Consider the following 23,109-nt stretch of genomic DNA (forward strand, 5'->3'; position numbering starts at 1 on the left):
CGCCTGTCTCATTAGCATGTTAGGTCTCCACCCCTGGCTGCATTTGCGTATTATAATGAGGAGAGAGCAGGTGAAGGGCCGGCGCCGGGGTCCACCTGGGCGCGGGCCGGTGTAGTCTGGTTTCCGGTGCTGAGTTCTTTCTGGCAAACATCCTGCTTCCGCATTCCTGTGAGGTCTACGGGCCTAGAACGTGTAGCTGAGCCCGCTCTTCTAGGGAGATAAGCCCAGAGCAGCAGCGAGCTCCGTGGTCAGGGCCGGGTGGGGGGAGGGGACCCAACACAGCCACTGTTCCATCTCGGACTAGTTTAGCCGGCGAAGTTAGGAAGGGCCTCCTAGAGGAAGGGAGGGATTTTCAGAGACGGGAGGACGAGGCAAGAACCAGCATGTTTGGGGGCCGCCTGCCCAGGGCCCCCGCATTACTTGATGAGGGAGCCAAAGGCAAGCTGACACCCCGCAACACCTCACTACCCACCCTCCCCACCCCCACCCCTACCCCTACCCCCCAACCGCCAGGTGGGATCTCTGTGACATTCCTCAGGCACTCGGGCTGCCCAAGAACAAAGGAAAGGGGAATGCAAATGGTTAACCGGTAGAGATCACAGTCGTGCAGGACGTGAGTCTACATCAGTTTACAAACTGTCTTGGTAAAGGACAAGAAAAAGGCAATCTTATCAAGAGTCTAATCTTCAGAAACTTATATTTTCAGTTTCCCAGAGCCCCAACATGACCTTCCCCTCCCTAGCGATGTGGGGAATAAAGGCAAGAAGGAAATGGTAAATAACATTGAATTTCTGTGTAACCTGCGGCCCACTGACAAGTACTTGAGGCAAATACAAAGTATGACGTTTCTCCAGGAACCCCCTCCCCTCTTAATATTAACGCCTTACTAGAGGGACAACGACCTTAGCTTGACCGTGGCCGGGGCTCCGGTATCTTAAGCACCCCCTATAGTCTTTGAAAGTCCTTCTGGGGGCCTCCCTGCCTTTTACCTTGACCTCCCCCAAGTCCCTAGTATATGACCAGTCACTCCTCACGACCCCAGTGCCTCTCTTCCTGTCCACGGGTCCCGTCCCCGTGCCTTAATAAAATCACCTTTTTGCACCAAAGACGTGTCAAGAATTCTTTCTTAGCCATCAGCTCCAGACTGCCACCACTCCAAGACCCCATTAGTAGTAGTAATAATAATAATAATAATATAATGTTTTTGCTCTCAATCTCTCAAAGTTTTCAAGATGGCATGACTTGTGATACTCCAACACTGAGTACAGCAGCAGCTGTGAAGGTGCAGCCCATCTTTTAGGAGAAGCCAGACATTAGACTTGCAGAAACCTTAAAGAATGCCACATTTCTCAATAACATTTATTTTGCTTTGGAAACAAGTGGTTTTTCATAAAACATGTTTTTCCTATTAACTTATCAGTGGTTTATTATTGCTATTTTCATATAAATTATAAATACAGTTTTTAAATGTTTCAGTTTCAACCTTCAATGCCATAAATGTTCACAGATATAACCCAAGTGAGCAAGACTCTTTGGGGTCCTCAATAATTTTTGAGGTATCTTACTTAAGTGGCCTGAGGTCAAAACGTTGGAAACTGCTGCTTTGCCCACTGAACCTGAACCTTGCGATCCCCTCGGGGCAGTTCTCACCAGCTCAGCTGCGACCTTAACCCTTAAGCCATACTCAGTCACTGAGTACTGACTCCCAGTTTATTTATTTTTTTTTATTTTAAAAAAAAAATTTTTTTTTTCAACGTTTATTTATTTTTGGGACAGAGAGAGACAGAGCATGAACGGGGGAGGGGCAGAGAGAGAGGGAGACACAGAATCGGAAACAGGCTCCAGGCTCTGAGCCATCAGCCGAGAGCCTGACGCGGGGCTCGAACTCACGGACCGCGAGATCATGACCTGGCTGAAGTCGGACGCTTAACTGACTGCGCCACCCAGGCGCCCCAGTGACTCCCGGTTTATTGAGGGGACACCCGAGCCAGGCCAACATGAGTCTTCATTTTTCATCTTTCTTCAGCTCAGTTCTAGGTTAGGAGTGCAATCTGGAAATCTCCGGGTGAGGGGTGGGGAGGAGGGATAGAAATGGGACCACCAGCTCTCCAGCCCCCATAGCTGTAACTGAGGCTGGACAGCACCCAGGCCCTTGTCCCCTCCCACCCCCCAGGCTTGGCTTCCCCGTCCCTGACCTCCTGTTATGGTTTCCCTCCCCTTACAGTGGGTCCTGTGTCCCTCACCCCGAGTCCACAGAGCCTGGTGCCCGGGCATCAGGCTGACTGTGTCACGCTGATGTTAAAACCCGTCACTGTCTCCCGCTTTCTTCAGGTTGGGAGCCGTGTGGCAGCACAGCTCCGAGACCGGCCCGTGCCCCCGTGGTCACCAGCAAATGAATCGGGAAAGCAACAGCCTGATGAGGGCCAGGCAGGGCTGGGCCTGAAGAGGGTGTCCAGGCGGCCTCTGGAGGAGGTTCTTCACATGACCCGTTTCCTGCCAGGGGTGCCGGGGGCCTCTACTTGGCTCTGAGACCAGAGAACTGACCCTGGTGGCTGCGCTGGGTCCCTGTCCTGTGAAGGATCAGGCCGCCCTCGGGCACCGCGACCCCCCGGGCCCCTGTGAAGGCTGGGCAGATGAAGAGGGGGCTGTCATCAGACCCCAGCCTGAAGAAGGGTCTCAAGGGCCCAGAGAAGGGTGAGCGGGGACATGTGTAGATGTGTGACCGGTCCCTCATGTTATAGAAGGAGATATCTCCAGCTTCGTAGTCCAGAAAGATGCCCACGCGGCGAAGGCGCTCTTTCAGGGGGAGGATCTTCTCGGGGGAAGACAGGACCCGGTATTGGTTTCCAAACATCTCCAGGGTCCAGAAGCCATTCCGAGGAACCAGTAAGGCCTCTCCTTTCCTCTCGACATTGTCTCTACAAAGCCCCAGAGCCCACACCATCACGTTTTCGACCTCCACCTCCCAGTAGTGCCTCCCTGAGGAGAAGCTCTCCAGGCCCAGGACACAGGGCCGGCAGTCGAACCTCTTGGGGTTGTCAGGCACACTCTGCCTGGAGGGGCCTCGCCTCACGCCTCTCCGGTCCTCTGTCAGGAACAGCTCAGGATGTGCCGTGTCTGGGTCTAGGACCACGTCAGCTGCAGAGGAAGTCTCCCGGTTAGGTCTGGGGTCTCGGGAGACGGTGCTGCTCCCGGACCCCAGAGAGGGCCCAGGAAGGTGGTGGGAGATCCCCGTGGGGAAGGCCCCCTGCACCTGCTCCCGGGCACGAAGCCGCCTCACAGACTTGCTGAGGCGGCTGGTCTGTCTCCCGAGTGAGGGGACACTGCCTCAGGCCGGGGACAACCCTAAACAGTGGGGGAACTTTAGCAAATGAACTGAAGTTAGTGGCCCCTGCTTTCTGTCGTCATCCTCAGATCTGCCCCCTTGTCTATTCAAGATGGAAGGTGTCTGGGACTCTCTTTACCTAGGAAGTTCCCAAGCGGGGCCTAAACCAGCCAAGAGGCCCCCTCTCCCAATGAAGCAGTTAAGGCCAGTTTTTCTCTGCCGATTCCTGGGCGGCAAGAGGTCCTTTCACGGGTTGGGTGTGTTCCACCAGCTTAAACGGGCAACAGCTGATTGAAGTGACTCACAAGGGCATCCTTCACAGGGGACAAAGACAGGAGAAGGTCTCCACAGGCCACCCTGCTTCTGCTCTATCAACACGGGTGTGAAGTCTCCGTCGGTGACCTCTCCGGACACGGGGAACGCTTGGGCCCCCTGCCATCCCGCGGACGGCTCCGCACCACGGCTGTCAGTACTCAGCCCAGCTACATTTCTATCGCGTTAAAGTGACTTTCTCCCTTCCCCGCGTTGTTGATACGCCTGACTCTGACAGTTTGGAAGTTCACCCAAAGAGGAAAGGTCCGAGGACTATGGGATCTGGTACGGCCTGGACTCCTTGGCGCTTTGGAGCACAAGGGGAGAAACCAGCGGAGGCACAGTGCTCGTGGGGATGAGGCATTAGGATCCTGTCCCCACCCCACCCCTCCCCCCCCAGCCACCCCTCCCTTCCCTCCCAGGCCAGACACACAGTAACCTGGGAAGCAGAAAGGCGTTTCTTAAGAGCTGGGACCCAGGGCTGCGGGGGTTACTGCCAGGGAGCTGACCCCAGCGCCCCCCCCCAGCTGGCCTGCACCCCAGTTTGTGTGCGCTAATCGGCCCCGGTGACTGGCCAGGGGGGAGGAGTTGTGGATGTGAGGGAGCGTCGGAGGCTCACCGGCATGTAGCAGGGTTCTTCTCCATCCTGCAACAGAGGGACAGGCAGAGGTGAGCTCCGGGAGGGGGGACAAACGGAGCAGAGCACCGACGACGGCACGGGACACGTCAGGAAATGCCACACTTACGCAGTTCTTCTTGAAGTTGCTCTGAAAAATAAACAGACGCACGTGAGTGTCCTCAGTGGAAGAAATAAGAGAATTTGAGTTTGAATCAAACGAGGAAGGACGGGCCTTTCGTGGACACCACGGGCCCCCTCCCCTCCTGCCTATGGGACTGTCAACGTTCCACAAACAGTCTGCGAGCCCGGGGCGGGTCACAAGGTGCCACCGTTCCCAGCCCCTTGCTGCCGCCTCTGTTTCTTGCCTCCCTGGGCCCGGGCTTCTAGCTGTCAGAGCTGTGTCCCCCTGTGACCGTGACCTGTCCTCCAACTCTTTTACCTCTGATCTCACGTTCTTTCTCTTTTTCCACATCTTCTTTCCCCAGTTCCTGACATGCAGTTTCTCTCTCTTCGTTCTCAACCTCTTTTTCCCGGTGGACCTTCCTGGCGAGACAGAGGACTCCAGCGACGAGGAGCAGCAGAGAAGGCGGGAGGGCAGCGAGGCCCGCCATCCGGGGGAGTGTGCTGGGGGGCAAGGATTCTGAAAAGGGAGCCCGAAAAGCCCCATGTCGTGAGAAGAAGGAGCCCCAGGATGAGAGAGCCCCATTGGAAGAGCTCCCTGGGGTCCCTGCTCTGCCGCCTTCTCTCTCAGAAACCTCTCTCAGAAACCTCATCCCGCGGCGATCGCCGGGGCTGGGGACCCAGGCGACAGAAAGGCAGCACACCTGAGTCACCGTGGGAAGGATCGGGGTGAACCGAGCTAACTGGCCACCACCAGGCACAAACTACCATCCCTTCCTTCCTGTCTGAGATTTTGCAATCCCCTCTTCTGGGTCGCTGTCCATACTGTCTGCAGTCTATCCTCAGCACGGCAGCCAGGGCAAGATCATGTCACTTCTCTGCCTAAAACCTCACAGTGTGTCCTATCTCACTTGGACCAACTCACTGACGTCGCCCCGCCTGCCCACAAGCCACGCCTGCCCTTTGGGGTTCCCCCAAACAGCTAGACAGGCCCCTGCCTCAGGCCCTATGCATGTGCTGCTCCTGCTTCCTGGGTTGCTGGGTCCTCAAATATCTGCCCGGTTCATTCCTCACTTGCCCGACCGCCATCTTTTCAGCGACGACTTCCCTGAGCATCCTCTTTGTAATTACAACTCCCCCATGCCCCCTCCCTCCCCCCATTAATTTTCCTATGCTACTTATCGTCATCTGATATAGTCTGCAGTTTAATTAATTATTCACTTCTTGCCTTCTGCTACTCTAGAATGAGGGTAGGGATCTTTATGTATTTTGTTCACTGATTTATCTTTGCTTTCTAGCACAGGGCCTTGAGCACAGGTGATGCTTGCTAAGTATCCGTTGGACGAATGTGTGTGCATGTAGATAGAGTCCCGCCCACCCCTCGCTTCCCTTGAGAAATTCCACCGACAGGAAGGGGGACCAGGCAGCACCTCCGGGTGTAGGTAGCCACTTGTCCATACCGTTGTCCACTTGTGACTGTTCTGAGTGTTTAAACGTGGCCACGGGGGCCCCTGGCTGGCTCAGTCAGAAGAGCAGGTGACTCTTGATCTCGGGGTCATGAGCTCAAGCCCCACGGTGGGTGCAGAGATTACTTAAATACATAAATACACTTTAACAAAAATAAAACAATACAAATTGCTGCAGAGAAAAAACCACCAGATCGACCCTCAGAGAAGACTGTTTGGTTTTCCCCTTGGGACGAGGGGCGCGGCCTCCAGCTCCGTGGGGCGCAGGACCCCTCTGCCCCACGTTTCCACCTCCCCAGGCTCCAGTCTGCCCGTCTGAGGATTCTGCCTCCACCTGATGGGCCTCCAGAGGGCAGGGAACCAACCTGGAATGAAAATCACAGTTTCCTTCTCCTGGCCAAGCAGGGTGTTGTTGACGGAGCAGGACGCGTTCCTCACAGAGCCGTCCCTGATGATCACGGCCACGGTGACCGTGAAGAGGCCGTCGGCGTCCACAGTGTAAGCCTCCTCCAGGGCGGGCATGATCTCACCGTAAGGGTCCCTCCACACCGCGTGGGGCTCTGGGTACCACCCTACGGATGTGCACTCCAGCCGGATGCCCCCGTCCTCAGGGCCCTTCATTTCAATGAGGGGCTTGGAGCCCAGGCCTGGGGACAGAGACCAGGGCTCGGCTAAAAAGGCAACAACAGTGTCTTAGCCAAAGTGTCTTAGATCAGCCCCCAGTGAGGAGAGCCCAGGGAAGGAGACAGACGGCCAGCGGCCAGTGGCCAGAGAAACTGGTTATGCCCACAGCACCCTTGCCATGAAGGGGGGAAGGAAGGGAGGGACAGAGGGAAGGAAGCGAGAGAACACCAGGAGACCAAGAGGTCAATGGATCGTGAGATCTCTGAGGACAGGATGACACGGCACTCTGCTTTGTGTTCTACCTATGACCCCATCACAGTGGCACGCATCCGTCTGTCTCCTAAGTGTTCGTTGACCGATTCGATTCAGTGAGAGGGGTTAGTTTGCTCACTGCTGGGTGAGAATGTGCACTCTGGTCTGAGACGGGCAGGTTGAGGATTTCACTTTCTGTCCTGGGAGGACTTCTCAGTAGCATTGGCTTCCCGAAGCTCCAGAGTCACATGACAAGGACAGAAACCTGCCAGGCCAGCAGAGTCTTAGGAAGCTTTTGACCTCGAGACACTGTCCCTTCTCTCCTGGCTAATTAGGGTTTCACATCACCGCAGGTCGTAAGGAGCGGTTGGATTTTAGGAGAGTGGACAGAACTAGAATGCGAAACCTACCCTTCCCCCAATTCAGAGAAGTTTACCTCCCGGGGGGCTCAGTCAGCGAGGCGAGTTCCTTAAGTCCCTCCACAACATCTACCTAGTAGAAAGATCTGGATGCTCGTGGGATCCTCGAGAAACAATATCACGTCTTCAATGTCAGTAGAACATCACACAAAATCCTGAGCCCAGACTTTTTCAACTTATTCTATCTTTAAAAGAGAATACTAAAAATAATAATAATAATAATAAAAATAAATAAAAGAGAATACTAATGCAAGACCTGAAAACGCAGTCTTAGGAGACTTCTGCCCCATTAGCCAGGGGTCCAGCGATCATCCAAACTGTTTTACTTTATTTTACTTTATTTTATCTTATTTTATTTTGTTTTTATTCATTTTAGAACAACAGGGCAAAATAAAATTCCAGTTTATTGCTGGACCACATTGTCTCATTCAAACTTCTAAGTAATTCATTTGTTTGGGCTAGACACCAAATTAAAAGGTAAAATTGAGACAAATTAAGAGGCAAAAAGACAAAATTAAAGCAGTTGCTTAAGCCTTAGTGCTACCTGCTCCATCTGATTTTTGCCAAGAAGAAAGAAACAAAGAAACAAAGAAACAAAGACTAGTTGCCTATGGAAAGGCTCACACAGAAACTCTGAAGCATGACAGGACTCAAAAGAATTGGGCAGGTTGGAAGGAAATTCTACAAAACTGGGTTCAGTAAGGGCGAGCATTAGACAACAGACTTGAGGACGAAACCAGCCAGCCAATTAACCAAATGAGAAAACAAGAAACGAACAAACAATTCCACAATTCAGCTCGGAGCGGGGCAGGCCAGGCCAGGGTCACGTTTACAGGGAAAGGACAGAGGGTTCCCGCCGCATACAAAACCATCCCGGTCGCCTGCGCAGGGCTGCTGTGAACAGAGTCAGAGCACCAGGGTGCACCAGGGTGAGAAATCTTCCTGCCACAATATTTTCTATAACTACATACAAGGTTGCCCTTCTCAGTAACAAAGATGGGGGCTCCTACCATCTGTGAATCGAGGCCTACTTAGGGGGGACCTCACTGTCCCCTAAGCCTTACCTCCATGGGTCTGATCCACTGAAATGCCATTGATTTATGTGTATCTTAAAGGCTTTTCCAGTCTTCAAATGTTCCTTTTTTTTTTTTTTCAACGTTTATTTTATTTTTGGGACAGAGAGAGACAGAGCATGAACGGGGGAGGGGCAGAGAGAGAGGGAGACACAGAACCGGAAACAGGCTCCAGGCTCCGAGCCATCAGCCCAGAGCCCGACGCGGGGCTCGAACTCCCGGACCGCGAGATCGTGACCTGGCTGAAGTCGGACGCTTAACCGACTGCGCCACCCAGGCGCCCCCAAATGTTTCTTTTAAAATATAACACACTGACCCCGACGGTGAGATCATACCTTAAAACCATTATTAATAAACTCCTAGAAATCTCAGCTTAAATGCCACTTCTATTCTGAAACCCTGCGAGATTCCTCTCGGTTCCATTCCCACGGCTTTCCCTTGAGGTCAGCAGGCTTGGTGATTAATCACACTGTAATGAACTCATCTGTACACATCAGTCACTCTCACTACGGTCAGTATTTGCGCAAAGGGGGGGAAAAAGGCAAAATCAATGTTTATCAAGACAAGGGATGTCCGTATGTCATAGTTTGCTGGACAGCCCTGGTGGATTCCAGTTGTCCCCATGCTTCTTACTCTCAAAATCAGAGAGTGTGAGTGACAAAGTACGTGGTCCCCCATCTAGATGCCAGGGGCCAGGTGCGGTGCCAGATGGGGCCTCACACCGGGTCCCTCTGCCCAGAGGGGCACAGCTCACCCCCTCCGTTCTGCTTCTGCTCCATTGTCATCCTTGCAGGGAAGCTGGCTCGGGCCATTCTCCCCCCCCCCCCCCCCCAGCACTCCCAACCCTTTCTCTGCTTTCTTTTCTCTACAGTGCTCACCACCACAGGATATAAGATCCAGTGTAATTAATTATCATGTTTATTGGCTGTCTGCACTCTCTAGAATGTGAGCTCTATGAGGGCAGGAAACTTGGCGTATTTTGTTCACTGATCTATCCTCGGTTTCTTGGAACAGTGACTTGAACATAGGAAGGGCTTGTTGAGCATTTGTTGGATGAACTTGCGAATGTCTATGACGAGAGGGAGCCCAAAGGTAAATTTTCCCACTCTGAAATTTTGATATCAGCAATTTCTTTTTTTCCGCTCATTCATTTTACAACTATTTTTAAAAATATATTTTAATGTTTATTTATGTTTGGGACAGAGAGAGACAGAGCATGAACGGGGGAGGGGCAGAGAGAGAGGGAGACACAGAATCCGAAGCAGGCTCCAGGCTCTGAGCCATCAGCCCAGAGCCCGACGCGGGGCTCGAACTCACGGACCGCGAGATCGTGACCTGAGCCGAAGTCAGACGCTTAACTGACTGAGCCACCCAAGCACCCCTACAACTATATTTTAAGTACCTACTAGATGTCAAGCAATCCACTAGATGCCGGAGATATAGTGGTGAATAACTGCTGGTGTTACTCAGTTCCTGATTGGTTCTGGTTGTGATTTGGACTATAAAGCTAAAAAAAAAAAAAAATCCGGTGACAAAAGCCTGAAAAGGTACTCTGGTGCCGTCCACCAAAAATTTTCAGTTCGCCTGGCCACACGGTTGGGATCGCGTTTCCGCTCTCCTGTGCGGTGAAGGACGGGACTGGCTTTGGTCAATGAAATGTGAGTGTAAATAACATGCCGCCCCTCACCGGCAGAGGCTTTGTGAGCCAAGAGGGGATTTGCCAAGCTCTTTCCCTCTGCCAAGGGGAACTGCAAAGCTCCAGATCCCCGAGGAAGGTCCCTGTGAAGTCGAGCCCCACCTGACTCATGAGGACACGTTTCATGGTCAGAAACGGACCTTTGTTATTTTCACGTACTGAGTGCTGAGGGCTGCTTGTTACCAGAGCATCACCCAGCCTGCTCTAACACACACATCAAAGATGATTAAAAATTTGGACTGACCACAAGCTCACAGGAAAAGCTTGAAGAAGCAGATCGGAGGCTCAGAATGAAGAGAGCGCAGGCATGAGATGATGAACAGCACTTAGAGCCTTATGCAGCAGGTTCATTTATCCATTCAATTACTATTCGTTGAGCACCTACTATGCCCCAGACATGGGCATACAACAGGAGCAGAATAGAAAAAAAAAAAAATCCCTCTAGTGGAAGAGACATAATAAGCAGGAAGAATAAGCAAAGTGCATACTACACCAGAAGGCTATACATGCTGAGGAGAAAATTCAGGAAGGGGAGTGAAAAGGGTCAAGGTCAGTGTTTGACCCTCCCAGTCATGAAAAGCAACTGACTAGAAAGAAGAAATGGGCTGGGGCGCCTGGGTGGCTCAGTCGGTTGAGCGCGGCTGACTTCGACTTCAGCTCAGGTCACGATCTCAAGGTTCGTGAGTTCGAGCCCCGCGTCGGGCTCTGTGCTGACCACTCAGAGCCCGGAACCTGCTTCGGATTCTTGGTCTCCCTCTCTCTCTGCCCCTCCCCCGCTCATGCTCTGTGTCTCTCTGCCTCAAAAATAAATGAGTATTTAAAAAGATTTTTTTTAAAAAGAGAACGGATTGAATTCAAATGTGAAAAGCTTGTCTTCGGACCTGATGGCAAATGTATGGAGCACCACATACTATTGGTAAGAGTATATATTGGTACATTTTGGCAACCAAATTTGTCGTATCTCTAAAAGAGGAAGATGAGTATTTCCCATTATACAGCACTTCTGGGAACACGTGTCAGTTGGGGGTTTTGAGAGGGGGCATGTTATGAAGTGAACTATGCCCCTCCCCATTCACGTGTTGGAGCCCTCACGTCCAATACCTTGGGCTGTGAAGAGATCAGCACAGAGAAAGATACCAGGGGTGGGTCCACACAGGGGAAAGGCCACGTGAAGACACAGAGGGAGGACCACGTGAGGACACAGTGAGACGGCAGCCATCTGTAAGCCAAGGAGAGAAGCCTCAGGAAACACCAAACCTGTGGACGGTTCGACCTTCCTCCAGAACTGTGAGAAAATTAATTTGTGTCGCTTAAGCCGGTCTCTGGGGTATTTTGTTATGGTGGGCCGAATTCCCCCGGTCAGGAGAAGGCAGGGCTCTATTTGTCGATATGAGTAGCGGTCACATGGGTTACAGTTCATAGTAATCCGGTAATCTGTACATTCATGTTTCATAAGTTTTTCTGTATGTGGATTGTATTACACACTAAAAATGTCGAATTCAGGGGCGCCTGGGTGGCTCAGTCGGTTAAGTGTCCGACTTCAGCCAGGTCACGATCTCGCGGTCCGTGAGTTCGAGCCCCGCGTCGGGCTCTGGGCTGATGGCTCAGAGCCTGGAGCCTGTTTCCGATTCTGTGTCTCCCTCTCTCTCTGCCCCTCCCCCATTCATGCTCTGTCTCTCTATGTCTCAAAAATAAATAAACATTAAAAAAAATTAAAAATATCGAATTCTAAAACAAGTTACTAAGGAGGACCCCCAGAGATCTCTGAGTAGGCATAAGAATTATCTCTAGAGGGGCGCCAGGGTGGCTCAGTTGGTTGAACATCTGGCTCTTGATTTCCGCCCAGGTCATGAGCTCGAGGTTCGTGGGATCGAGCCCCACGTCAGGCTGCACGCTGACTATGCAGAGGCCGCTTGGGATTCTCTCTCCCTCGCTCTCTGCCCCTCCCCCTCCCTCAAAATAAAACAAATAAAAAAAGAACTATCTCTAGGGACCAAACATTCTCCCTGGCTGAAGGCTGTAGCTGAGTCCCGTGCCTACGTCTCAAGAACCGATGCCCACAGTGTAGCAGGTGGTCGATGCCCACAGTGGTCCTGGGGCAGGAGGAAGCCACTTTCCCCGCTTAAAGAGGATTCGAGGCACAAATGTGCTGGTCCGCCACGGGCCTGACGTGAGGAGAGAAGCTTTCCCTGCGAGCGACACTGAAAAGGCAACCGAGCAAAATGAAAGGACACACCTGCAACCACCAGCCGCATGATGGCCTCGTCGTAGGACCTGCCTTCTTGGAAGTAACAGTGGTAGATGCCATTCTCGTGCGCCGTGACGTTGTGTATGACGAGTGCCGCGCTCCCCCGTTTGATGCCGTCGCTCACAAAGGTCGTCCTTCCTCGGAACTCCTCCAGCTGTTCCTTCGTCCTCTCTCGTCCACCCTTGTACACGAGCACTGCCCGCGAGAAGTGAGTCCGGAACCACCGCACTTCCATGTCCTCAGCGTTCTTCTCGGGGGACAGGTGGCAGTGAAACGTGGTGTCTTCTCCCACCATGGCCAGGACTGGGTCAGCTGGACCCACGACAGTAAACTGGGCTGTTCGACAGAGGAGCGGAATCAGACGGGGCACGGCCATCGGATATGGAAGGCAGGAAAGGAAGTAGATACTCTGGGGGGACGACTTAGGCTTTCCCGGGGTCCAGGGGCTTCCCGAGCTGCGGATTCTGGGGGCCGGCAGCCCCCAGCAGCCGAGGTCTGGGCACCAGACACCCGGTGGGGTTCTCCGCCCCTGGGGCTGCTCCTCCTTTGTGAACAAAGTACCAACAGCACATCCGAGGACCTCCCAGACCCCGTGTTTGCAGACACGGTCCATCCCCCAGTCTAGCACAGGGCCTGGAGTGTAGCCTCAACTCGAGCGAGTCCCAACTGTAAATGCAAGATACGCGCGCACGCAATGCGGAGATGTTAGAATGCGAAATGTTGTCATTCTCACTGGGAGGTATTTCCCATCAGCTCAAAGTTCAAATAGCGCTAGTCGGGTTATTTGGAGTTAAGCCAGATACCCTATGACAGCGCACTTCGTCTGTTTTCTTTTTTACTAGTTTAAACGTCGCCGCTCAAAAAACGCAAACCCTGTACGTGCAGCCCGCCTCTGGGGCTCTCACCGTGTTTCTCCTACCAGGCGGCGCTGGTGTGAAATCAAGGAGCCGGTGCAGAATGGAAGGTGCTTGACCCCAACTGCAATACCTCTTGACCCTCCCGACTCGGGCGTGCATTTTCCCCTCTGCAAGGCTCGGGCGCCCCCTACCTGAGAGCAGGGCACACCCGCAGAGGAGCGCCAAGAAGAGGAGCGAGCCCCGCGCGCGGCAGCGGGGGGCGGCCGCGGGCTCCATCAGCGTCACCGACCAGGCACCCGGGAGAGTCAGCGCCCGACCGGAGGCCTGGGGGCACCAGACGTGGAGACACCGGCCGAGGAGACGGGGCCCCAGCTCCGATCCAAGTCCAGCTTTCCTGTAACCGCGGGGGGATCGTCAGCGCGCCCCACGCTGTCTCCGGGTTCAGGTACCTCCCGACGGATGGGCTCATTAGACGTTCCCTGGATTAAGCCAACGACACAATGATCGGGGAGGCAGTTTTCCGCCCTCCCCGGCTCACTTCTCCGGCCAGAGTTGAGTTTCTTCAGCTGTCACCTGATATTTTTCCATACCCTTCCCCTCCCCCCCCCAAGCCCCCCAGGAATCCCGGGGCGCGCTGGGAGGTACCCCAGCGGCTCCTCTCCCGGGGACCCCGCCGCCCACAGAGTGGGTTCCCACCTACCGCCCCACCCCTGCCCCCAGAGGGGTAGCGCTACCCCTCCTCCCTCCCTTTCCTACCTTCTAGAATTGACTTCTGCGTTCTCTTTTCTCCTCTGACGCTCAACTAACCGATAATTTTCCTGTGGTCCGTCTTCTGTCTAATCTCATAGTCACAAACAGAGAACAAACCGCCCTGAAATCGGAGAAGAAAAAACAAAAAACAAAAAAAATTTCCCTTAGCCTTCCATTACTCGCCGAGTGCCCAGCGGCACGACCTGAGACTAACTAGGTCCACTCTGACCGCAGAGTCCCAAGATCTCAATGAATGGTCTAGAGCCCAGGATTGGCCGACTGTGGACGGGCCCAGCCAATAGTATCCCTGAGATCCCTGGTGAGCGATCACCAGTTACTAGGCAGAATACACAGACAGTTTTAAAATCTCACTGCTGCAGACAGCCTTTTGAGATGAGCTGACCTTTTAAATTTTCCTTTTCTTTTTTCCGGAAGCAAGGTAACCACCAGGAGAGATATCTGAGTGTGTAGCGGCTGGAGTTGGGGGTGATGAGGCAAACACAAGCAGCCCTCTTTCCAAAGCCAGAGGAATCTGTCCCAGTTGCTGGGTTTGTGGGGAGCAGGGAGGAGGGCACCGGAGAGAGAAGGAGGGAACGCAGGGAGGGGCGCCCTGTCATTCATTCAAAAACTATTGAGTGAGAGATGCTAAGGATGCGAGTTTGAGCTGCTGAGTCACCCCAGGGAGGTGACATACCAGCGGCGACAGGAAGGTGGCACTGAACAAAGGCCTTCTCCTTGGGCGTCGCGCTCTGTCGGTCTGGTTGAGTCCAACATCCTCTACACCCACACGGGCCCCCCTCCCATGCCCCGCAGACCTCAGTCCGAGCATTGTATAGCTTTGTTCTAAAGTCACCTTCCCAAAGCACATCTCTTCATGTTTCCCCGAGGGCCCAAATGCTTCCCCGAAGGCCTCCAACTCCCTTCTGCTTCGATTCAAACCTGTGCAGCTAACACACCAGCAACGGCTCCCCTGCCTCCTACCCCACTGCTGCCGGCCCAGCTCTCCCTCGCCCAAATCCTTCTCCACTTCCGCCTCTTGAATCCCTGCCCCGCCTTCTTGTCCCCTCCAAGAACGACTCCAGGCGTTCCCGGTCTGGAGCGTCCTCAGACTCTTCTGACCCCCGAGGCTTTGCCTGTTACTATATTCCGTCCCGCGTTATCGTAGGTTAGGGACCTTGCACGTCCCCGCAGATAACTTGCACCCTGGGATTCCTCTGTCCCCCTCTCCCCTGCAAGTCCCAGCGGGGGGCGCCGCACACAGCACTTGCTCCGTGAGCGAGTGAAACAGCTAAGTGCCACGCCAGGCCCCCGGCGGGCAGTCAGATGTGCAAGGCCTGCCCTCTGGCCTGGGTGGGACGCCCCCACCAGCTCCAGTCCATGGTGGGGCGGGGAGGGGGCAGCGGGGCCTTATCACAGGGACGCCTACCGGAAGACAGGAAGTGAGCACGGCTAAACGGATGGGAGTGGAGGGAGGGCCGACGGATCTGATCCGGCATTCACTGCACTCTCAGGGGCAGAGCCTTGTAAACAGATGGCGTCGATGTCCAATCTCACCCCCCCCCCACCCCCTCAGGCGGAAGGTTCCCGCAAGGTGGCTCCCCAGGTGCCTGCTTTCCTTCTTCCCCACCTGAGAGCTTTCTCTAACACAAGGATGCTTGCTGCTTCGCATGTACACAGCCTGACCTGGAAGTGCAGGGGAGTTAACCCCCCCCAGGGGCGGATGGGGCTGTGGGTAAATGGCCCAGGCTCCCCACCCCTGCTGCGAGGATTCTGAGAACACTGGGTGGGATTGAGCCCCATTGCCCATATGGTAACCAACTAGTTGAGGTATCCTTTATGCCATTTTTTCACTTGGTTGACTTTTTTTCCCTTGTATTTATTTCTGAACTTGGTTTCCCGGGGGGGGGGGGGGGGGGGGGTGTCATTTCCCAGGTCGACGACCTCGACCTTGACCCAAAAGTCAGCTTTTGGGGCACCTGAACTAAGACGGAAGGAACGAGGTGGAAGCGTTGTCACACACTTTGTCCAACAGTGAGAATGATCGTTTCTGGAGAAGGGCGCTCTGACGTCTGTGCCTGTTTTCTCTACGGAGTGACATTGCACATCCTGTCATGTGTCATTTCCTTTTCTGCGAGCTAATAATTTATATCCTGTGCTCATTTCTCTACTGGGCTGTTTTCCATTTGAAGGAGATTCGATTTTTGTGTAAGGTGTGAGTTGTATATATTCCCCCCCCCTCCATTTTGTCATGTTGTCTTTGCTGAAGGATCTACTATTCACCGCTTCTCGTCGCCTGTCACAGATTCTGGCCCACAGGCAACACGCAGGAAATGTTTGTGGGGGGAGACAGCTTGGTGGGGGAAAGACACATCTCTGGAGGGAGAAGCCTGGGGATTGCCGCTCTGTGTCTCACCGTCCCTGCGAAGACACAAGTCACCGGCAGAGAATCGACATCCTCCTTGGAACAGCCGCTCTGCCCGAGGCAGCGCGGGGTGCTGACCTGTGACGCCGGTCCCAGGTCCCGGGCTGTCCCTGCCTGGCTGAAGGGGGAATTCTGATGATACAGGACACACGTGCCCCAGAGCTCTCTGCAGGCGCACAGACCCTCTCCGTCTGCAACCCTAGGCACCGCCGAGGCCGGCAGACTCTCTCCGTTGGCGGGTCTCCACTGTGCCTGGGGCTGGGGACACAAACCGGTGGACGTGCGCTCCAGGTGGATCCTGCTATCTTCATAACCCTTCGTTTCAGTGTGAACCTCTGTCAGAACCCAGCGCCGGACAAGGAGCTGTGAGCCAGCGTTCTCGGGGCCACCAGCACCAGCAAGACTCAACAGGCATCGGAGGGGACGGGGACGCTCACACTGGGAACTTCAGGAAGGGGTCCGTAGGGAGCTGTTCACAAAAATGCGGGATGGAGCTATACCCAGGGCCAGGAACAGGGGACCCGTTACCACCCACCCTTAACCCAAAGGGGAGGAGGCAGAGAGGCCGTTTTGGAGACCTAAAAGAAGGCGGTCGTGCAGGCAGGGCTCTCTTAAGAGGAGCCGTGAGCTGTGGAGGGGAGTGTGGCCAGCGAGCAGTGGCCCTGCAGGGACAGAGCCCCGGGGGGATCGTGCGCCCACAGGGCTCCCTCCTCTCCCCTTCTTCCATCTTCTGCCCTGGCTCTCCGTTGACCGAACCCAGCCAGAAGCCACAGGCCAAGAGGGCGCCCTGAGGAGAAATGCAACCCTTGGACGTGGGCCCGGACTCAGTGTCCTGATGACCATAAGCGATTTCAGGGAACATCGACATCAGACGTTATCACTGTGACGCATCCAGACAAAAACGAGAGACCGCGCGACAACTGCGTCCGAACACGGAGAAAACCGTGAATGCTGTTCCACACCGCAGCCAGGCCCAGCCATCCTCCTGTCCTGGCTTTGAGAGACCGCTGCCCCTCCTCCAGTGACAGCTTTAGCCTCCTGAGATGCAGCCTTCCCCCAGACAGGATTTATGAAGATGCCCACCTGCAGGACCGCCCCTGCCCCACCTCCCTGAGAGCATCCCCTCCCTGAACCCTCCCCCAAATTCCCTAACACGAGCCCAGACTCCAGGCCACGTTTTCTCTGACGCCCTCTTGCTGAGACGGGGTTAGAGGCGTGGGAAACCACTTCTCCACCACAGAGGTGTCCTGGGGGGCCTTTGATCCGAGAGAGCGGGCTCAAAGGCGTCGCAGAAACAAAGTGGGAAGGCAGCGCAGGCTTCCTACTCGTGACCAGCCGGGGAGTGGGGGAGGAGGGGGAGCTTTTGGGTGCGTCTGGAGCAGGAACTCTGCATTTGTCCCCAGGTCCCACAGAAAAAAAACGAGCAGGAGCCCTGGGTGGCCTCGTGCCGAGATGGTGTGTCTGAGCGGCCAGACCAGCTCTGGACGGGTTGCTTACTTTGTTATAATCTATCCTGTTCATCCTCCTCTTCATTCGTATTTCTTTCTTTCTATTACAAAAAATTGTAAGTGTGTATTTATTTATTTTGAGAGAGAGAAAGAGAGAGAGAAAGCAAAGAGAAATTCGGAGAGAGAGAGAATCCCACGTAGGCTCCATGCTGTCAGCGCAGAGCCTGATGTGGGGCTCGAACCTGTGAGATCCTGGTCAAGAGTTGGATGGTTCATGGACTCCACCACCCAGGTGCCCCACTATTTATTTATTTCCGGCCCTGATTGTTTGTTTGTTTGTTTCTCATGCCTTTTAAAGTAAGTTGCAGACATCAATGCATTCCACCTCGCCGCCCCCCCCCCCGCCCCGTGACTTCAGCACCCCTGTCGTAGAACACAGTTCTGAAATGCTCAAGGCACCGACACTGTACTTGAAATACGTGTAGGAGTAACTCGCAGTTTATGCTCTAAAATGATCAGTGGGTTGTGTTCATCTGGGCATCCTTGGCTCCTAAATGCCTGGCCATTCCCAGCCTTGTCGCCAGTCTGGCCCTAGGTACCTGGCCTTTCCCAGTAAGAGTCAGGAATGCCTCCAATAGGCCTTTGTGAGCAGGGGCCTCAGGGACTGCCCCTTGGGATGCCTTCTGTCCAGTCTTTGACACCTGCTGGGAGAAGCACTCCCTTCTCCACTGACATCACAAGAAGGGACTAGATGCTCTTGAGGACCTGTCCGACGACGTAGGGCCCCACAACCCCCTTGTGAACGAGTGAGGAACGACGGAGTTCAGAGATACAATAACAGGGGAGTGAGAGAGTATGAAGTAGCTTGGAATGTGGAAATCTGCCCTTCCAGGCCTCAGGCCGGGCTAACAGACAGGTTTGCTGAAGCCAACGGCCTAGTTAACAGGAAATACTGTTTCCTCCAAAGTCATGCTGCCCCAGCAAAGTTGCAAACAGCCCCCTCCTCTGGGCGCTTCCTGCTTTGTCACTGGGAAACTGTCTTTAACTTTCACAGTCTACCAAAAGCTTTGATGTTGGAAATCCTACCGATAAGAATGAAACCTTCTGGAGGATCCCCACTAGTTTGACCCAGAGAAGCAGCTTGATTTCCGAACTAGATGCTAAACTTCAGGTAAGGGCCCCCAAAGGTGCATTTCTGCCCCCCAGATACTGGGTAACTAACATACCAGAGCCACAGACTGTTGGTAAGGTCATGTGTGTGTTCTTGGCCCAGACACGTTGATCATAATATGAATTTGCCAAATCTTTCTGATGTTTTTAGATTTTTTTTTTTTTTAACTAAGCTCCATGCCCAACGTCGGGCTTGAACTCACAACCTTGAGATCAAGGGTCACATGCTCTACCCACTGAGTCAGCCAGGAACCTCTGGGTTGGGGGCTATTTAAAGAGGGGTGTACCAAGCCGGGAAAGTGAGGAAACTTTTGGAAGTCCTACCTCCCTGAGGAACCATTGCTATTTCTATGTATTCTAGAACACGGAAGGTATAATATATATATATATATATATATATATATATACACCGCTTCGAGTATCGTTAGTCGCTGTAACAAATATATTCCAAAATATCAGGGGCTTAATTCAACAGTCATTAACGTCTTGCTCACATCATTGTCAGCACGGTTGCCCCTGGTTGGCAGGTAGGTTTTGTTGTGTGACTCCTTTCATCTGTGAGTCCCCATCCCTGACAGCAGAGTCCTTCACATGCGGCCGGAGAGAAGAGAGAAAGTGGCTTTGGCCCAGAGGTAACCCACCTCACCTCCACCCATGTTCCCTCGGTGAGAATCAGTCCGTGGACCCACCTAGAAGCAAGGGGTGCTGGGAAACGTATTCCCAGGCCAGATGGCCAATTACCAGCGACAACTCCATTCTGTGGGAGGAAAACCCATGAATTTTGATGGACAGGTTTCTCAGCTTCCGTGGGGAAAGCTGTTATTCAGCGCACGCCTAAAACAACAAGCCCCACTGTCCAATGATCTGCTGTGGCGAGAGCAAAGAAATCTTGCAGACTGTCTCTTCTGCTTCTATTTTTGTTTGTTTATTTGGGGGGCTATTGTTAACCCAAAGAGGGGTGCTCTCCAGAAATGTTGGTCTCAGCCCCAAGGATGGTAATTTCTAGCTGGCAGAGTCAGAACACTTGAAAAGGCTCATGGGAGGTGGGGGCGCCTCGGTGGCTCAGTCGGTTAAGCATCTGACTTCTGCTCAGGTCATGATCTAAGGTCATGACCTAACGGCCAGTGGGTTCTGGCCCCTCATCCGGCTCTGTGCTGACAGCTCAGAGCCTGGAGCCTACTTGGGATTCTGTGTCTCCCTCTCTCTCTGCCCCTCCCCCGCTCACACTCTGTATCTCTCTCTCTCTTAAAAATAAACATTAAAAAATTAAAAAAAAAAAGAGAGAGAAAAGAAAAAGGTCATCGATTCATTGAATGGAGCACATACCTTTAGGCCCTATTTCTGTTTTAAAAATAGACTGTCCCCAAGGCCAATTTGTGGAATTTGAGAAGTTTGACTTCAGGATATCCAGTCTCCTCTTGGTACTCAGTTTCAGATGCCCAGGGCCTGCTGACTTTTTAACCCTATCCCTTATCAGACAGACTTCTGTGAGGCAAAGTCTCTTGTATTTCACATTTGCATACTTGAGGGAAAATGGAGTCAGTGCCTGAAAGACAGGGTTTGTGCCCAAACCGATGGTTGAATAAAAACAGAGATTAAAGAGAGAGAGAGAGAGAGACAGAGAGAGGATCATTATCTACCTTACAAACTCATCTGCTCTCTTATATCGCATTTGAAATTTCTTTTACATTGCATTTGCAATCTGTGATTTCTAATTCTTGGATAACAGGCTATCTCCCTCATGAAATAGATTTCAGGCAATAGTGAGCAGGTTGGAGATAAAGTTTCAGGTGCTAGGGAGTCTTCTCAGCCCTGGGATTATCCTTCATCCAAATCAGGCCCTGGAGTTAAGCCTGTTTTCCAGGCTTTCCCTGGGGCAGGAAGAGCAAGGACCCTCTCTCTTCAGGTCCCCACCCCCCAACTTCACGTTCAGCAAGATGATTCAGCTGCTCAGATTCACAAAATAGGAACCTCAGACATGGACAAACTAGTCCCCCACCTGATCAATGGCAAGGATTTACCATTATATATATAAAAAATAATGGTAATAATATTTACTCTATAGTGGGTGTATGCATATTAGACAGGTTTCTCTTGGTTTTGTTTTTAAGATTTTTAAAGCTAATTTACTTATTTTGAGAGAGAGAGAGAGAGAACGCTCGCAAGCAGGGGAAGGGCAGAGAGGGGGAAAGAGAGAATCCCAAGCAGGCTCCGACAGGGCTCGCACTCATGAACCCAGAGATCATGACCTGAGCCAAAATCAAGAGCCCGATGCTTAGACGCTTAACCGGCTGAGCCACCCAGGCGCCCCCAGACAGGTTTCTATTGTAAGGATGCCTCAGATAAACACCCAACATCTCGGGCGATTATATCAACATTTATTTTCTCTTCTGTGGGTGTGCAGGTGTCTGGGGTATAGCTGGCCTGCGTGTGGCCGACGGGGATGGACTCCAGGCTGGACGTGGAATTCCGGTCAGCTTAGAGGTCTCTTTATTCTGACAGCAGGACCTACAGGACTCGGGTGTCCCCCGTCCCGGCAGGTGGCAGAGCTAGGGAGCCACGCCACACCCCGAAAGCACATTCGGAGCCCTGGAGCATTTCCCCGACCTTCCGCTGGCCAGGCCCAGAGGTAATGAGCAGGGCATCGCACAGACGCCCGCCTGGAGCGGGGACCTGGGGGCAGGGACCCGTGCTGCACAGGAGAGCCCTGTCCGCAGAAGCAGCATGCGCTAACCAACGCACGCACGCACACACGCAAGCACGTGCATGCACACGCGTGCACGCAGGCACACACATGCAAGCACGCGCACACGCCAGCACGCGCGTGCATGCACATGCACACTTATGCACGCACGCGGGCACACGCAAGCGCACACACGCGCACACGCATGCACCCCCCTCCCCCCAATCCCACCACCAAAGGACACACAGTCGAATCACTATTCTCGTCGCCGGCCACTGGGCCATCCGCTCAAACCAACTCTGGAAAGTCATCCCCGCTCCTCCTGTCCTGGTACCACCAGCATCGAGCCCACCAGCAAGTCCTGGCGGGGCTACGTCCAAATAAACCTGATTTACATTCTGTGATTCCGTGGTTACCACGTGGTCCAAGCCTGCATTTGCATCTCCGTTTTTTGAACAGTCTCCCTCCTCCGCACTTGGCCCCAGGTACCCACACATCACAGGAGAGGGAGGTTCGACATGGCAGGCTCCCCCCAGATCCCCCAAGGGTTCTTGTGTCAGAGTGGGCAGTTAGTTACTGACAGGATGCCCGGAGGCCAGCATGGAGGAGGCTGTGCCCAGCTGCAGGCAGGGTCAGAGGCCTGTCCCGGCCTCACTCCCTGAGAAGCTCCATCATACCAGATGGCCCCAGATGGCGGCACCAGGACAGGAAGCCCCCAAGCAAGCGAGGAGGAAACCCCCCCAAATCCTGCTTCCTGCTCTAAGTTATATTCTAACCCCTAGTTAACAACTGTTTAAAAAAAAGGTAGAAACCCCAACCCCCAGGGCGCTAAGCTCCCTCTCTCTCTCTCTCTTTCTCTCTCTAGCTCACCTGCTCCCTTATCATGAGAGTGCACTTTTCACTTTAGTAAACTTTCCTGCTTGTGTCGCCTGTCCGCTGTGCTATGTGTCTGTCCTTGAATGCCTTCTCATGACAAGACAAGACCAAGAACCTTTGGTGACCCCTTCAGGTCTGGCTGGGTCAAGGGTCCAGGGTCCGGGCTCTCCCCAGTTCATCCAGCAACACTTGCAGCTTAAATAAGACCCAAATCCCTTGCCATTCTCCAGAGCATGCCTCCCTCACTGAAATAGGGATCTCAGTGGCCTGGGTGGGGACCTTATTAAAATGCAGAGTGACTCAGTAAATCTGGGGTGGGGCTGGAGACTTAGCATTACAAGAAAAAAAAAAAAATCTTTTTTTAATGCTTATTTATTTTTGAGAGAAAGCCAGAGACAGAGCGTGAGCAGGGGAGGGGCAGAGAGAGCCGGAGATACAGAATCGAAGCGGTCTCCAGGCTCCGAGCTGGCGGCACAGAGCCCGATGCTGGGCCCGTACTCATGAACCGTGAGATCATGACCTGAGCTGAAGTCGGACGTTCAACCGACTGAGCTCCCAGGGGCCGGGAGACTTGAAATTTTCAGTGAGGTTGGTGCGTGCATTAGGCTCCCGGACCCCGGGGGGGGGGCACCCTCTGTGGTCTGCCCCCCACTTTCTCTTCGGCCACACCCCTTCCAAGGCCTTCTCTCTATTCCTTTTCCACTGAAGGCTTTCCTGCTCCAAGGACTCTGCCCCCTCTGCCTGCACAC

The 23,109-nt window shown here is 53.4% G+C and overlaps 1 protein-coding gene across 2 annotated transcripts; it reads right to left on the bottom strand.

The window, feature by feature from the left end:
• Positions 1–1,971: 1,971 nt before the first annotated feature.
• LOC122490263 (butyrophilin subfamily 2 member A2-like) lies at positions 1,972–15,146 on the bottom strand. 2 transcript variants are annotated; one of them, XM_043592860.1, is made up of 9 exons: positions 14,456–15,146; positions 13,768–13,882; positions 13,203–13,490; positions 12,143–12,490; positions 6,208–6,489; positions 4,696–4,896; positions 4,384–4,404; positions 4,257–4,283; positions 1,972–3,138 (listed from the first exon to the last, which is right to left on the bottom strand). In XM_043592860.1, the coding sequence occupies exons 3-9, from the start codon at positions 13,285–13,287 to the stop codon at positions 2,516–2,518; spliced, it is 1,587 nt and encodes a 528-aa protein (XP_043448795.1). In that variant the 5' UTR covers positions 13,288–13,490; positions 13,768–13,882; positions 14,456–15,146; the 3' UTR covers positions 1,972–2,515. The 2 variants fall into 2 exon arrangements, with proteins under 2 accessions (XP_043448795.1, XP_043448794.1); XM_043592859.1 differs by lacking the exon at positions 14,456–15,146 and having other exon boundaries at positions 13,768–14,364.
• Positions 15,147–23,109: the final 7,963 nt, after the last annotated feature.

This window comes from Prionailurus bengalensis, chromosome B2 (genome assembly GCF_016509475.1).
Source record: "Prionailurus bengalensis isolate Pbe53 chromosome B2, Fcat_Pben_1.1_paternal_pri, whole genome shotgun sequence".
NCBI classification, from domain to species: Eukaryota; Metazoa; Chordata; class Mammalia; order Carnivora; family Felidae; genus Prionailurus; species Prionailurus bengalensis.

Excerpts from the sequence above, each read along its gene's own strand:
- LOC122490263 (XM_043592860.1), bottom strand. The coding sequence starts at position 13,287 with ATGGAGCCCGCGGCCGCCCCCCGCTGCCGCGCGCGGGGCTCGCTCCTC. Across the intron at positions 12,491-13,202 it reads CGGGTGTGCCCTGCTCTCAG|CCCAGTTTACTGTCGTGGGT; the intron begins GTAGGGGGCGCC and ends TCTGTCGAACAG. Across the intron at positions 4,897-6,207 it reads AACTGTGATTTTCATTCCAG|AATCCTTGCCCCCCAGCACA; the intron begins GTTGGTTCCCTG and ends CTCCCTTTTCAG.